The sequence below is a fragment of the Podarcis raffonei genome, chromosome 14 (genome assembly GCF_027172205.1).
Source record: "Podarcis raffonei isolate rPodRaf1 chromosome 14, rPodRaf1.pri, whole genome shotgun sequence".
Taxonomy (NCBI): Eukaryota; Metazoa; Chordata; class Lepidosauria; order Squamata; family Lacertidae; genus Podarcis; species Podarcis raffonei.
The window spans coordinates 20,955,121-20,972,376 of NC_070615.1; the positions used below are offsets into that span (position 1 = coordinate 20,955,121).

Consider the following 17,256-nt stretch of genomic DNA (forward strand, 5'->3'; position numbering starts at 1 on the left):
ACTCCCTTCAATGCAGGAATCTCAACTAAAGCATCCGTGACATATGGCCATCGAACCTCTGCTTCAAAACCTCCAAGGAAGGAGAGTCCACAACCCCCCAGGGGAGTCTGTTCCACTGTCAAACAGCTCTTTCTGTCAGAAAGTTCTTCCTGATGTTTAGTTGGAATCTCCTTTCTTGTTGCTTGAATCCATTGGTTTGAGATGTACCCTCTGGAGCTGGAGAAAACAAGCTTGCTCCATCTTCCATGTGACGTGTGTGTGTGTGTGTGCGCGCGCGCCTCCAGAAAAGGGAATCCTATCATGATCACCTTACCCCAAATGTGTCCACTCATCAGCTTCAGTCGGCAGAACTGACACTATTACAGAAGCCACATTAGACCCATTCCACATTTGTAACAACCTGATATTTTAGTGTGGCAGCACCTACCCTTTGGAAGTCCCTGATTATTGATATCAGGCAGGTGCTTTCACTGTACTCTTAATGATATCTGCTAAAAACATCTTTGTTTAGACAAGCCTGTACAGATGTTTAGAAAGTTGATGTGAGTCTTAATCTGTTTATAATCTTTAATCTGTTTTTAATCTTAAACTTTTTTTAATGTCCTAAATAATTGTTGTTAGTTTTTCTTAGTGGTGATCTTATTATTGTTTTTGTAAACCACTTTGAAGTTTATTTTTTTACAATCAAACGGTGTGTGAATTTTATGAAGTAAAATTAGCTGCATATGTCATTTCAATTGTTTCCCCACGCTTTGGAGAGTGTAGAGCTTTCTATGTGTGCACATTACACTATGTTCATTCAGCACTTGGCCAGTGGAGACCCAATTTATGTGGGCAAATGAAGCTCTGCCCCACCAACCTCTGTTAGCTGCCCGGCAGCCCCCTACTTGCCTTGTTATTTACAACCAGATGCAGGCAAAAAGAAAAAAATTGTTGCCTCTGCCTGTCATTGGCTCTGGCGCCCCCTACTGTTGGGCTCCCTGCTTTCTGCCCTGCCAGGCACAAAAGGCACCAGCTGCTATGGCACTTGATGAATTCATGGAGGGTAAGGCTGTCTCTGGCTATGAGTCATGATGGTTACCTCCACTATCAGAACCTAGATAGTGATATGCAGATTAAATGGGGAGGGGCTATTCAAAACGGGACTGACTCCATTCTCATTGGCTCCTATCAAGATCTGTGGGGTCAAGTAAATTTGGGACTGCTGTTGAAGAATGGGATGGGGAAGCTGGGGGGAGGGGTAAAATCTGTCTTCTGCCCCCAGGCAGTGGGTGGCCTAGCTTTTCGCCTGCCACAATGACTGGCATTGTGTCAGTTTTCAGATATTTCAGGGTACTTTCGAATGTAACAGAATTACACCCCAAAGGCCTCCTTTTCATATTGTGTTCTGACTTCTGTCAGACCTGCCTTTGTTTTCTGTGGGAGTTTACTATTACTGATATAAATTTTTTGTTAAGTCATTTTCTCTCTCACACACACACACAAGCACACCATCGGTTGTGACTGGCATGCTTAAAGACCCTTTATCTTAAAGCCTATGTCTAAACAGCCTCTTTAAAAGGCTGGCTTCATTATCGTGGCATCTGCTCACCGTGAATGAGTGCCTTTCAGAAGTCCCCATTGTAAAGTTCAGCCTGCTCTGGTTTATAGTTCAGTAATAAAAATTTGCTCTAGGCTGTAAGTTGGGGATACAAAGCATTTCTTCATACAACAATTGCGGTTGTTTTTTGGTTTTTTATAAGGTATTGATGCGTGGCACTCTTACAAAAGTTGTTCAGTATGCCTTTAGTTTTACCTCATAGATTTTTAAAAAAATATGTTTCAAATGTTTGAAATGCTGGCTGCTTTTCATAGGAATCTACCTATATACACACAAAAACACACACGAAAATCCCTAAAGGCAAAGGGTGAGGATCCCATCCTCTCTCTCTCTCAGGCTTCTCCCTGCCTACAGAATCCTCCACCCCATCCTCCTCTTCACCAGACAGCAACTCCCATCCCAAACCTGCCCCTGAGACACAAGCATGAAGCATTATCACAGTCCGGTGACACATTCCAGCCAGGCAAAAGCACTTGAGGCTGCATAGCAGAGGCAGTGAAACATGCGGCCTAGTGGCAGGGATCATGGTCTGGGGAGAGACCCAGGGCCAGACAGAGAGGGCTCAAGGGCTGCATTCAGCCCCTATAAGAACACCAGATGAGTCTGCTGGACCAGGCCAATGGCACATCAATTCCAGCATCCATCCTGTTGCACCTTAGTATTGCACAAACCCATCTTAACAATGCAGTTAACTTAACCAGCAGAATAATTTCTTGCCATAGCTTATGCAAAAAAATCATTTCTATCAGGTGCTTTCCCACAGTTTGGCAAGAGGTATTCAAGCATGTGTATAGATAGAATTCAGATAAGCAAGTATCGCTTCATGTGCTACATGCAGTGGCGTAGCGTGGGTTGTCAGCACCCGGGGCAAGGCAAGTAATTTGCGCCCCCTAACCCGTGGATTTTAGCACTCGAGTCTCTTCTGCGCCCTCCCCCCGATGTTGCACCCGGTGCAGCTGGGCCCCCCTGCACCCCCCACGCTACGCCACTGGGTACATGAGAAGTACTCTTTGTCATGTGTCCATTAGTTCTAATGCTGGAGTCACAGTTATGTCTGCAGTTGAGGACACGCACAGGAATGGGAGAGAAATTTGATTCAGTTTGCCTTTAAAGGTGAACCTACCTAATTTGTGCATTCTGAAACAGTATATGAACTGAAACATAGCCATCTTTGAAATGAGCCTGTCTCCAAATTGTGCAATGCAAGCAGCAAATACCAAAATAATAATAATAATAATGCACATATTTGCGTAAAGTGTGCATAAAAACGTATATATTAGTGAAAATAATACCCAAGAATGCACAACATTAGGGAAAATTGCTTTGCAAAAATGCAAATTGCACGAAGACACATATATTAGGAGAAATTCATATTAAAATACTGACCTTAAAAAATAAATCACATATAATAAAGTTATAAAATAAAAATTAGGAAGTCACGCAAGGGTGAAGGGAAGACATAGGGTAAGATAAGACGCAAGTAAGAAATGACTAGATATTGGTACATAATGAAATGAAAAATGTGAATTTACAAGTATAATGTATATGTAATACTATGTAGACATTTTGTATATGTATTGAGATATCAATCAATCAACAAGGAAATATTGAGAACTCATATGGAGAACCTCCATGCACCCATTATGGGACACAGTCTCAAGAGTCAGGGCCTGATTTGTACCAAGAAAAATTAGCCTTGTAATTGATGTAGAGAAATGCCCTTAGCAGGAGAGGACAACATGACGGAACAGAGGTGCTCATCTGATCTCCCGGCAGGTGAGTCACTGCTATTTAGCAAGGAGGGGCAAACCACACCGGCAGACGCAGCCTGGTGTTTCTACCAGTGCATTTGTGTCTCTCCTGCTTCTCACTGCCTCACCCGTTTCCTCCTCCCAGGTGAACGTTGTCGCCCCACCACAACTTCCACTACTGATACTTAGATGTGTATATACTTGTAAGTTGATTTGCATTGTTTCATTGGCATGCAGTTGCAGAAGATCTTGTCGTGTTCATGTCTAAATGTTACAAAGCGGTCGCAGTCTTGGTGTGTGTGTTTGTTAATAGACTAGCACGGACTAATTTGCCCTCTTTTCCTTCCACTCAGAATGGCACACATAATAAAATTCGTGAATAGCTGGTTTTGGTGGGAGAACATCTGGATGCCTGCCAACTGTAGCTGGTCGGACTATGAAGATCGCAATGGATACATCTTTCCGAAACCACACCAGTTATTGGTCACAATTCCATATGCTTTTGGGATGTTGGCTCTTAGGCTTTTTGTTGAAAGGTATCTATTTCTCTTTTACTTTTATCTATTGCTTTTCCAAAGCTCCAAGAATGCGAAGGCAATGGGAAGATTGCTTCAAATTGGCCGCATGTAGCTGTAATGTTACGAAGCTGTGTGTAGCTTCATTAGAATTCTTTCTTGTTTGGTTTTGAAGCCTCTTGAAGTAAGTGCCTTGCTCCTTTTTCCCATTCTGTTTCTAGCTGAATAGATTTTTGTAGCATTGAGGTGAGGAGCTTATACCTTAGACCACATGCCTCCCAAGGAGCGGCTCAGGATCTAAAACAGGTGTGGGCCCAACCTAGAGCAGGTTACTGCATATATTATTATTATTATTATTATTATTATTATTATTATTATTATTGATAAGGTGGTGTAGAAAGGCGAAGGCATATGTAAAGAAAGAAATTGAGGGATAAAATACCATAAAACAAAAGTTGCATGCATTAATTCACAGTAATATGCACCAAGATAGGAATCAATGATAATAATAATAATAATAATAAGAAGAAGAAGAAGAAGAAGAAGAAGAAGAAGAAGAAGAAGAAGAATACTTCACCCATCCTTCTGGGTTACCCCAGCTAAGGCTGACCTCACTACTTTATTTATTCATTTTATTAAGTTTCAGCAATGGAAATGAAGTCTTTTGCTATTGCACTGTCATGTCTTAAAATATTTACAAGTGTTCCAAGAAAAATGAATGAAGAATATAATATTTCAACTTTGACTTCTTGGGAGGAGGAGCTTGGCTGAAAGCCAGGAAGGGATGGAGCCTCCAGTTCTCCTACCCAGGCCATTAGTCTGAGCTGCCGCATTGCTGAAGCAACATCTCTTGGCCACACTCCAGACATCCTTCTCTGGAGAAATTAGCTGGAAAGAGATGGGAGCAATTATATATACGGATATATCAGAAGCAGTTTGTTTGGCAGGTGTGGAACTGCTATGCTAACTTCTTGGCAGGTGCGGTGCTGCTACTTATGAGCAGGGAGGGATGAGGTGGCAGAGAGGCAAATGCACCAGCAGAGCCAATCTGGGCGGTCCTTTATCTTTGCACTGTTCTGACCTCAGCACCACCTCACCTATTTCCCTCCTGGTAAGCAATAGCAATCCTCTTTCTGCGAAGCCAGCGCAATGGCTCCACCCCTCCTGTTATATCGCTTCTTTTCCAGTACAGCGGTACCTTGGTTTTCAAAATTAATTCGTTCCGGAAGTCCGTTCCAATGCGTGCTTTCCCATAGAAAGTGATGCAAAACGGATTAATCTGTTCCATACTTTTAAAAACAACTCCTAAACAGCAATTTAACATGAATTTTACTATCTAACGAGACCATTGATCCCTAAAATGAAAGTAATAATCAATGTACTGTACTATAAAATAAATAAGACAGTATAGTAGATGATAAAAATTGAAATTAAATATTTTTCTTACCTGCACTGATTATAGTCCTTGTTTGGATGGGGGGCTTTTATCCATTTCTGCAGTCACACAATCAATCAGTCAGGAGCTGAACTGGGTTCCACACTGTCACAAAAACAAACGAACCAAAAAAGCCTCAAAAACAAAAACGCAAAATAAATAGCAAAAACAAAAGTGCCAAACTTAATCCATTTGACTTCCGAAATGTTCGAAAACCAAGGCACAGCTTCTGAGTGGTGCAGGTACCCCGGAAACAATAGCTGACAGCCGTATCGGATGTTCGGCTTCCAAAAATCGTTCGAAAACTGTAACACTTCCGGGATTTTGGCATTTGGGAACCAAGGCGTTTGAGTGCCAAGGCATTTGAGAACCAAGGTATCACTTTATTCCTAAGTGCAGCACAGTCCAGCTAAAAGAGTGGCTGATTTTCCATGTGAAACCCTTTCCATCGTCACAGGTATCATTTCTCGGTGTTGCAGTAACAGTAGGAAAAGCAAACTCATCAGCAGATAGCACAGTTTCCACTGAAATCTATTAGAATCATTGCCAATTTTTTTCTCCTTTTTAAAAAAAGGCTCCTCTTTTGCATCTTTCCAGGTGCATTGCTGCTCCTCTAGCAAATCTCATGGGCCTAAAGAGTGTGAAGCGTGTCCGGCCCCAGAAGAATCCCACGTTGGAAACATTTTTCAGGAAGTGCACGAAAAAACCATCACAGGTGAAGGCTTCTTTAAAAGGATGTATCTTTAGTAGATGCCTGTTCTCAAAACCATCGTCTGTGCCTGTCTGCATTGGAGGTATAAGAAGGCACCATTTTCCATTCCACCCTTCATCTGTCGCATGCAGCACTGCTTCCATTCTTCTGCAGTTCCTCTTCCACCAAAAACTGCATTCTTCATCTTGCTGTCTTTTTGACTTAGCAGTTAGTTACAGAAATCATGCAAGTTACACGGTCATTACGTTATTCAATCCCATGTATTTCGGGCGGGGGGGCATAATCATATATAATTTGTGGACTGGAAGCAACAACACAGATTGATTTCTGTTCTGGACAAGGGACAAATATGCAGACACCAGCAATTTCCACCCCCATTTCTGTTGAAATTCTCCAACATCCCTAGTTCTGAATGCATATGGCTTTCTAAAACTTATATATCCCACTCGCTAGACCAGTACTGGAAATTCCAAGTGGCTCTCATAAATACATTTTTGTGTACATTTATGTTACGTTTTTATCCTGCGTTTTAGGCCCCAAATCATTAACTTAATAATGAAAATCCTATTCAGTTTACAATTCCCAGCACAGTACAAAATGCAGTAAAATCTAGAATAACAACACCAAAAATTTGAAAATGCCAAACATCCATGCAGTCGGTTCAAGTAACACACATTCCTGCTGGTGCCGGTTTAACTAATCAAAGCCTTTCTGGAAAGGAAAACTTCAAAATGCTTGATGCAAGTGGACTCTGAGGCACTCCTGATTTGCCCTGTAGACTTCGGAGGAGTTGCAGCCACCTTTAATCCTCACCACTTCCCCCCACTCCTCTCTTACTCCTGCTGCCGCCTAGCCTGAGTCCTTGGGCAAGGGCTGGTTTTTCAACTCTTAACAAATTAGAAACCAAAAAATGTAAAAACTGTACATCAAAAGTAGTGTGGGTGAGTGGAACTGACCCCCACACTCTACCCATGCTCTGATCCTTCAAGGGACTGCTTCTCACAATTCAGGGAGAAAACAGCAACAGCATTCAGAAAGTGAAGGCACATGTGAGGCAGGACTGAATCAAAGAATTAAAGAGTTGGAAGAGACGCCAAGGGTCATCTAGTCCAACCCCCTGTAATGCAGGAATCTCAGCTAAAGCATCCATGACAGATGGCCACCCAACCTCTGTTTAAAAACTTCCAAGGAAGGAGAACCCCCCACCTCTGTAGGAGTCTGTTCCACTGCCAAACAGCTCTTACTGTCAGAAAGTTTTTCCGAATGTTTAGTCATAATCTCCTTTCTTGTAATTTGAAGCCATTGGTTCTCGTCCTACCTTCCAGAGCAGGAGAAAACAAGTATGCTCCCTCTTCCATATGATAAAGGTAAAAGGACCCCTGACCATTAGGTCCAGTTGTGACCGACTGGGGTTGCAGCGCTCATCTTGCTTCATTGGCCAAGGGAGCCGGCGTACAGCTTCCGGGTCATGTGGCCAGCATGACTAAGCCGCTTCTGGCGAACCAGAGCAGAGCACGGAAACACCGTTTACCTTCCCGCCAGAGCGGTACCTATTTATCTACTTGCACTTTGATGTGCTTTCGAACTGCTAGGTTGGCAAGAGCAGAGACTGAGCAACAGGAGCTCACCCCGTCGCAGGGTTTCAAACCGCCGGCCTTCTGATCGGCAAGTCCTAGGCTCTGTGGTTTAACCCACAGCACCACCCGTGTCCCTCTTCCATATGATAGACCTTAATATATTTGAAGATGGCTATCATATTTCCTCTCAGTCTCCTCTTTTCCAGGCAAACATACCCAGCTTCTACAACCGTTCCTTGATCTGGAAACCCTGAGTTCCACCCATTTGTACCCTGCTTTTTCCGTCCCTTTCTTGCCGCATTCACACATCACAGTAAATCAGAGGTGGCCAACACGATGTCCTCAAGGTATACTCCAATTTCATTTTTTAAAAAAGATCTTTAAAAGACTGAGGAAGTAGAAAGGTCTCTGCCTGGTGATAAAGAGATGTTAAGATAGGTCCCAGGAGGACATTTATGGGGAAACAGTGTGCTTTACATACATCATGTAATTTCACCACAGCAAGCAGTGAGACCATTAGCTTAGCTTCTGTCAAAAGACGAACTGCAGCAGAACGGAAGCAGTGCTGCATGCAGTGAACAGAGGGCAGAACAGAAAACGGTGCCTTCATACATCCTTAGGGGGGCCACTACTGAAAAGGCTCCTTCTCTCAAATGCCAAACACACTTTCCCCACAAGACAAGCATGGGAAGACTTTAATAAGAAATAGAGAAGACGATGGTTTTAGAAATGGTTAGCGAGCAAGCACCATAAGATAGCCGCAGCACATGTGTTGGAGTAAGAAAGGGGAGGCAAAATGTTGGCTGACAGAATAGTAAATAGAGACAGGTGGGGGGGGGTGTCCATTTACCCAAAGCAGCAGCTGAACTGGTCCTATAAACAAGTGTGGTATATCTCAAAATGGATCAGTTTAGGCTGATATCCTATACACAATTATATGGAAGTCCCACTGAGGTTAGTTTCAGATTAGCCATGCTGCTGGTTAATCTATTATTGTTGTTAATTAAATTTGTATACAGCCTCCAGTGCTTTTTTTCTGAGGGGACGCAGGGGTACTTATACCTCTAAACATTTTGTGAATCTAAGTTTGGCCTCATTGAGGGGCAGTATTTCAATATGAGTAGGAAAATAAGAGTACCCCTAAACATTTTTTTAAAGAAAAAGAATCACTGACTGCCCCTCATTCAAAGATCCCAGGCCAGCCCACTACAGAAAAATACAAAATAAGAATACAAATCTACCAATACAATCTACCAATAGGAAAGAACTGAGCCTTTCCCACATTAGTAGTTGAAACCAAGCTCTGAATAAGGAAGAATTCTCAGGATCCTAAAATCATAATGTGGATAGTAAAAACACAAAGCATAAATGAAGTCATGTGACACCGACTTAACACATTATATGCCATGAGCTTTTGTGCTCTTTAGCCTACTCTAGCCAGTGCTTGAATGGCCAGAAAATGTGGAAAGTGCCTACTTTCTAGTGGTGAAAACTGCAGCCTTAGAAATGAGAAGGCCCTTTCTTTTTCTCCTTACTTTGCCTCTAACCTGCGGCACGTGTGTGCCACTGACTTTCCCTACAGTTGGAGATACGTGGATTAGCCAAAAAGTGTAACTGGACGGTGCACCTGGTGGAGAAGTGGTTCCGGCGGCGGCGAAATATAGAAATCCCAACTCTGCACAAGAAATTCCAGGAAGCTTGGTAAGAACAGGCAGCATGGCCATCTGTGTGTGTAGAAAATGAGCATGCCAGGGAGGAGAAGATGAGGCTAGGAGGACCTTTCCCTGTCTCTCTCCCCCCACCCCCATTATAGTTTCATGGAAGAGTAGTCCATCAAGGGAGCCCACTCCTGCAAACGGAAGGCAGAATGCCCAATCACAGATTTGTTAGCTCTGTAAGGATAAAACATTAGATCCCTGACTCTTCAGTAGGGTCTGTACCAATTAGGGGATGGGGTGGGTGGGTAGAAATTCAATTCAGTTCGCATTTAAAGGCAAACATAACTAATTCACACTTTCCAAAAGAATCTGAGAACCAAAATGCAGCCCTTTGCATTATTTTCACAGATATATGAATTTGCCCTTGAATGTATGATATACATATACAAATATGTGAATGTACCCTTTTGGTAACACATTACTTGTCTGGAGAACTGCATTACAAAATTCAGAGAAGCGTGATGGATGAGTGTGTTTCATTTCGCTTATTGTTTTGAATTTGAATTGAACTGAATAGGATTTCTCCTCCATCCCTACATATGACTAAATCACTCAGTGTGGGAGAGCTAATATTTCATCATTCTGAATATTAGGAATAAAAATTATCTGGTTCTCTGTTCCTCCCATTCCCACACCCAAAGCTTTCCTGTATTACATCACTGTATTTCCACAGTGCAGGAGTAATGGCAATTTAAACCTCAACTTGTTTGCCTTTCACGGAATCTAAGCAGGTTCAAACTTGCAGATGATCCTGGGTACCATTTTGTTTTTAACTTTGCCTGTTTAGTTTTCTTCTCAGATCTCAGAATAGCTAAGCAAAACTGAGTTCTTGGTTTCAAAAGCCAAAGCTTAGCTGCCAAAGACCCTTTGGAAGTAAGTCCCACTAAATAACACAAGGCTTACTTCCAGGCAAACAGCAGAGGTTATTCCATGTGTAACTTAAGGGTTCATTCTCCTATTGTTCATGACAACTGGCCAAGAGGGGGATGGGTAGAGGTGTTGCTTAGCAACTAAGCCAAGCGGCATGATCTTCGCTGGTAGCGCATCTCTGATAGGCTATTTACTTCTGAGGGAGTTTTCATCTGTACAGTCCTGGCTTCCAGTTCCTGAGGAACAAACACTCAAAGGAGAATTCTTCCCAAAGACTTTAAAGTGTAGGTTGCAAATCACTGGGTTAAGGCACTTCAGGCAATACACACAATCCTGAATACAGCTAAAGGTCAAAAGATGCTGTCACGCCCTTGCTAATCCTATAAAGAGGAAAGGAACCAACACAGCTTAATGTAGCAAGTGTTTCTGGAATATCTCACTATGCCCAGTTGGTGGAGCCCTCTGTCCCTTTCGGCTTTGGTATCTCCTAGATCTAGATGCCTGGGGAGGTGTCTCTGCCTCCTGAGAAGCAGCCAGGCCCGGTGGAGCAAAGGCAGAGCTTCTCCCAGTGTCTGACAGCATTGGGGTGGGTGGCGTGGCAGGCACTGTGGAAGTGTCAGAGACAGACTCTGACCTGTGAGGAAGCAGGCACGACTCTCATTGCGGAGAGGGATGAGATGAGAGAGCAGGTTGAGGGACCCCTACCCCATCCTAGATCTTCACCACCAGGCTTCCCCAGTCCCGGCAGAGACACCCACATCATGCTGGAGCCTTCCCCCAGGTCCTCAGCAAGCTCTCCATGTGCATCGTCCTGACTTGGCCAGCCCAGGGCAGTATGTTTGGTTGAATGTCTTCCTGCTTTGTACAAGGCCTGAACTAAGAAAGTTGAGTTTGCTTAGTGTTATCAGGACTTTTTTCTCCCTTAAATGACTTTGCCAACAATGCATGGAATCAGTCTTTTCATGTAGTTATTGTTTTCCCTTCTTTGATGTTGGCTCAGTGGTCTAGCGGGTGGCCACACATCTGCAGTCTACCAACCACATTCACCTACTCCTTTTTTCTTCCGCTTCATTACAAATCTTCCACTTCCTTTCATTCTAGCTAGCATTCTAGCATTCATTCTAGCTAGCATTCTAGCTAGCTATGTCTGTGTGATTCTAGCTAGCATTATATCTGCACTCCCAAAGGCACACTCCTCCATTGTCTCCCGAGACAGACGGATGCCAACACACAAAAAATCTGCACTGGCATTTTTCACCAAAAATTAAGGAATGATATTTGACGATTTTAAGTTGTCTTAGCTTCTCATTTTTCCAATCTTAACCTCAGTTCTCCACATTTCTACAGCAATTTGTGTTTGTTTGTTTGTTTGTTTGTTTGTTTGTTTGTTTGTTTAAAAAGATCATTAAATTTAGCAGCATTTTAATGTGAATTTCACCCACCAAACACATTCGTGTATGAAGTTTTGTCTAATGTACCCATTTTTGCAAGCCACTTGACCTAACACAATGCATTTTGTATGTTATTTTCCGCAATTATATGCATGTATATGCACAATTTCCCCTAATATATGTGTAAAATTCTGAAGCATGTCTGTGTTTCAGTTCTTGTGTTGTTTCAGAAAGTGCAAGTTTGTTAGATTTGCCTTTAAATGTGAACTGAATCAGTTCTCTCCCCCACCCCTGATGCCCATCAAAACGGCCCTTTGCAATCATAATTAGAAGTAGGATTTTTGAACCAGTTTCAGCTAACTGCTAGCAGTAATCAGAAACAATGTTAAAGCTAGCCACAGTTTACCGTATTTTTCCATGCATAAGACTAGGGTTTTTTTTACCAAAAAAATGGTTTAAAATTGGGGCTTCTCTTATACATGGGTAGTGCTGAGGGGTGTTTTCTTAATTTGGAGTCCCTCAAAATAGGGAGCGTCTTATACACGGAAAAATACGGTAACTTTGAAAATGAAAGGAAGGAGTTAGGCTGAAATGAGGGAGGTGGAAAGAAGGGATCTTTTTGATCTTCAAAATATGTACAGAAAATTGGGCAGCATTATGTCTACTCCAGATGTGTGACTTCTGCTTTCTTAAATCCCCTTTTCCTTCTTTTTTTGCAGTTGGCGATTTATATTCTACTTGGCATCATGTATTGCTGGAATTGTATTTCTCTATGATGTAAGTTAAATGGGAGATAACAAGTGAACCTTTAATAAAATCTTCATCAAAACTAAGGCCTGATCCTGCTTTCTCTAAAGCAAGATTTGCCATGTGCCCAGAATTTTTCCTTGTTGCAAAATAAGGGCTAGATTCCCAATTTCTCAGCAGTTGCTTGTCATTATAATCCCAAATCTAGTCTTATAAATGGGGATTTATGAAATTTTATTTGATTAAGAAGAAGCCAGGACTGGGGAATTATCCTGCCCTCCTCTTAGTCCAATACAGATATATGCATGTTGTGGTATAGGGGTTTCTCCCCCACCCCCCAACACTGGAACTTTGCAGAACATCTGTAAGTGGGTTCTCCCGCTAATAGTAAAAAGAACCCTGTAAGGTAGGCTGCAATTACCATCCTCATATTGCAAATGGCGGTGAGTGGTGGGTGAGTGAGAATGGCTTGCCTCAGGCCACTTAGTGAGTTCGTGGCAGAGGTGAGATTTGAACCAGCTCAGTTGCTCAGCCAGTGTGCTGCGCTCACTCTGTAACATGGAAAATAATGGTAATTATCTGCCTGATTCTGTTTTGTTTCGTTTTCCCCTAGAAACCCTGGCTTTATGATCTTTGGCAGGTTTGGGCCAACTATCCATACCACGTGAGTGCTGTTTCTGCTACTTCTCTTAGAGTTCTAATTGTCCCCCCTTTCTGAAAAGTCGTCCCACAACGCTTTAATGGGGTCAGAGTAACCATTTTGCCCACCCCATGTTGAGTTTTGCATGCCCACTAGTCAAAAACAGAAGAATGCATAAGAACATAGGAAGCTGCCTTTTCCCAGGCCAGATTATTGGTTGATCTAGTTCAGTACACTGACTGGCTCTTTAGGATTTCAGATAGGGGTCTCTCCCAACCCTATGTGGAGGTGCTGGGGATTGAATTGCATGCAAAGTCCTTGGCCTCATCCCCTGAAAAAGGGAAAATCTATCCCAGGGTCATAACTGCCCCCCTACTTTTAGGCATCCTTCTGTTATTCCTTGGCCACAGTGCTAACACCAATACAGTGGTACCTCGGGTTATGTACTTAATTCGTTCCGGAGGTCCGTACTTAACCTGAAACTGTTCTTAACCTGAAGCACCACTTTAGCTAATGGGGCCTCCTGCTGCTACCATGCCGCCAGAGCATGATTTCTGTTCTCATCCTGAAGCACTATTTCTGGATTAGTGGAGTCTGTAACCTGAAGCGTATGTAACCTGAAGCGTATGTAACCCGAGGCACCACTGTACCAGTGTTTTCTCCCCTCCCCCAGACTGTCTGACTCAAGAGGTAATGGGCATTATTTCTCTTTCCAGTCTTTGCTGGCGTCCCAGTATTGGTACTACATCCTCCAGATGAGTTTCTATAGTTCGCTGTTGCTTACTCTTGGATTTGACACCAAAAGGAAGGCAAGTCGTGATAACGGTTCACAATTTACAGTCCACAAATGTTTTATGATTTTCTGCCTTTTTTTATTGGAGAAGAAAAACGTTGCATTGCAGTGCTCCATCAGTGCTATACAGCCGTACCTCGGAAGTTGAACGGAATCTGTTACAGAAGTTCTTTTGACTTCCAAAATGTTCGGAAACCAAAGCGTGGCTTCTGATTGGCTGCAGGAAGCTCCTACAGCCAATCAGAAGCCACGGAAGCCCCACTGGGTGTTCGGCTTCCAAAAATAGTTCGCAAACCAGTACACTCACTTCCGGGTTTGTGGCGTTCGGGAGCCAAAATGTTTGAGAACTAAGCTGTTCATAAACCAAGGTACGACTATACTTAGTTTAGTGCTGGGAGAGAACTGGACGCTGAGAGTGCAAGGGCTCATGATAGCAACTCAGAGAAGCCAGGGCACTATAGGGTGAAATGCACACGCCAAAGGCATTTTGAGAGACATGCTGTGTATCAGTGTTGATATGTTAATGCTAGGAGACTCCAAGCCAAGATGGCTCCAAGGAACAATTAATGGACACAAAGGAAACTATAGGAAGGACAGGGAAGGGCATACTGAAGGTTATGTTGTTCTCTGCATCAAAGAGGACCTAGAGTTCAAAAAGTAAGAAAATCTCAAAGGGGCAGGCTTTTCCCACATAATCACTGTGGGTGGTAATGCTATTTATTATTAATAATAAGTTTAATTCTGCCCTTCCTCCTACAGAATATTTTCGGGGACTTCTTCCTACAGAGGCAAATATACCCATAAGAATTCATTAAAAAAAAAGTTTCTAAAAACAGTTTCAGCTAAAAACATTGTAAAAACATTCTGCTACCAGGTCCCAAGAGTAATTTAATACTGCAGATGTTCCCTCGTGAAAGAAGGCAACTTTCAGAACATAAAATTCCCTTCAAATATAGCAGCTTGGGTGGAGGTGTGAACAGGACTGACTTTCAGATAACCTTGCTCCAATACTGTCACTTGCAAGCATTGGCGTTGGCTTGTGCCACAGGTAAGCTATGCCCCACCACAATCATCTTGCTGAATACACTCAGAAAAAGAGACAGAAGGCATCCAACACTGTGTTGGAGTTTGGTGATTGATGGAGAAGTAGTAGCCATTAACAGAGTCTCATCAAGCAAAGGCTAATCAGGACCCTGGACAGCTCCCAGTGGGTCTTCCTGGATGAGCTTTGGAAAATGTTGTCTCAGCACAACATTAGCTCAAGAAATGTTGCAAAACATTGCCCCCCCCCAAAAAAAATCACATATATCAGGATGAAAGGTGTTTAGAAATGAATAATTGTGATAAACTGCATGTGAGAAAAGATTTGGTGATAAAATATGTATTTAAATGTCATGCTTTTTAAAGTGTACAGAATAATGTGGATGGGATGGAACGACCTTATGAATTAACACTTGTGACATTGATACATACTGTGAATAGACTGATTGGTCCTTACCTATCGCTCATGTGTAAATTTTTGCACAGTTCTGTCTTTATGAAAGATGCATCAACTTCAACCTTCAATATACATCTGGTGGCTGAAAGTTGCATATTTTATGCTATGCTCCTGCACTATACAATATGCTCTCTGCTTGAACCAAGCATCTGCACAAGCTACAGAATGGGGATAGTGGCAGTGATGTGCTTCAAAGCAATATGGTCCATCTTCAATATGGTACTAATGGTCCCTATATTGATGTGGCTTTGCTACACCTGCAAAATGTAAAGGAGCCAGAGTTTCTGGAAGGAACACAGAATCAGGCAGCCTTCTTTTTATTTATACAACCAAAGCACTTACCCAAAGTGTTGGCTTCTGTGCATCTACCCAGCCCTGTTTTCTTGAGTTCAGATTCCGTGTTTAGGCAGGGGACAGTCAAGATGCTCTCATTTGGCTCCCTTCCTGAATGTCCCCTTTTCACCACCGCCACTGTTGCTTCTTCTGACTCACTGGCCTTTCCCTCTGGGCTCAATCTGCAGTATCTCCCAGAGCTGATAGAGAAACCATGCAGATGCTACTACTCTTTGTCACTGCTTGCTCAGACAAAGGCAAGTGAATAGGAGGCAGCAGCAAGGGATTGGCAGGGCACCCCTGGTGGATCATTGGTTTCAGGAGGTGCACATCAGTGCTGACTCCTGACACTGACCATGATGTCAGGTGTAACAAACACATTTCTGTTAAACTTGTTTGAAGAAGAGGGTTTGAGTCATTATTTATTCTTTTCTCCAACAGGACTTTAAAGCCCATGTGATTCACCATTTTGCTGCCCTTGCCTTGATGTTCTGCTCCTGGTGTAGCAATCACGTCCGCATAGGAACACTGGTCATGCTCATCCATGACTCTGCGGATTTCTGGCTGGAGGTAAAAGCTGTTTGGTTTCTGGTGCCTTCTATTTATAAGATCATACTGGGTTTGTGTTCTTTGTTTTGCTCGTTCAGACATCTGGTTTGACAAGCAAAGACAGTCAATTTTGTCCTATGTCGTTGTCAACCAGTTCCACGTGAAGGGCAGCTGATGTCCCATTGGGAAATGAAAGTGCTTTCCTTTGAAAATTATTTTGCACTTTCAAAGGTATATATAACAAGCATTTGAGAACTTCTCCCTCAATCTATTTTGGTTGACTGAGTCAAAAGTGGTAGATGGATCAATGGAGGTGGCAAAGAGGTTGCATTTGTTTTGATTTGTATATTTGCAAATGATGTGAGACTGTGTGAAGCATTGGTCAGTAGTGCTATAGCCAGCTCTAAGTCTACCCCCCCTTGTTCCTCATGTAAGATGTTGTTTTTGTGGAGCCAAGCAAGTGTCTTGGCTAGGTGTCTAGCATAAAGTTTGGAGGGAACATCCAGAAAACTAATAGGGCGATAATTTTGGGGGGGAGAGTTTTATCCCCTTTCTTGTGAAGGGACTTCAGGATGGATCTGCAAGCATATTCCTCCCCCCAACTATGTTCCTGTTCCTTCAGAGGGAGTGCAACCCTGTCCAGAACTGGTGAACTACCCAACTCCCAGACCCGAGAACCGCTCATTCACAGTGCCTCCATCTCACCAGGATTCAGTTTCAGCTTGTTGGCCCTCATCCATCCAGGCACTGATTTAAAAGAGTCAGAGCTTTTCCTGAGTCATATGTAGCAGAGAGTTAGAGCTGGGTGTCATACTGATGATACCATGCCCCATATCTCCTAATGACCGCTTCCAACAGCTTCTTATTGTTATTGAACAGCATTGGAGAGGAGCACTGCAGGGAAGATGCTGGCATAGGAAGAATTACACCATTGGTCCCTCCCTGTCTGCACTGGGCCAGAAGTATGGAGTGCCGGAGGTGTCAGTACCAGTGGGGTGGGACGGAAGTGCAGTGAGATATGCTTTGATAGCTCTCACAGGGAGGTTTAGAAAGGACTGGGAGTGGCAGACTGCAGATTAGATGAAAGCCTATGGAAGTAGGAAGCAAGGTGCTATTGATTTATCAGG

At 43.0% G+C, this 17,256-nt stretch overlaps 1 protein-coding gene across 5 annotated transcripts in view; it reads left to right on the top strand.

Moving 5' to 3' along the window:
• The window catches only part of LOC128401613 (protein Lines homolog 1-like), an 84,550-nt gene that overhangs the window by 45,446 nt on the left and 21,848 nt on the right, over nt 1–17,256 (top strand). For all 5 annotated transcript variants that reach the window (XM_053364891.1, XM_053364886.1, XM_053364889.1 and 2 more), the window contains 7 exons: nt 3,705–3,887; nt 5,899–6,016; nt 9,173–9,291; nt 12,289–12,346; nt 12,930–12,980; nt 13,673–13,765; nt 16,022–16,150. In XM_053364891.1, the coding sequence (XP_053220866.1) occupies nt 3,705–3,887; nt 5,899–6,016; nt 9,173–9,291; nt 12,289–12,346; nt 12,930–12,980; nt 13,673–13,765; nt 16,022–16,150 (751 nt within the window). The remainder of the gene's footprint in view (nt 1–3,704; nt 3,888–5,898; nt 6,017–9,172; nt 9,292–12,288; nt 12,347–12,929; nt 12,981–13,672; nt 13,766–16,021; nt 16,151–17,256) is intronic.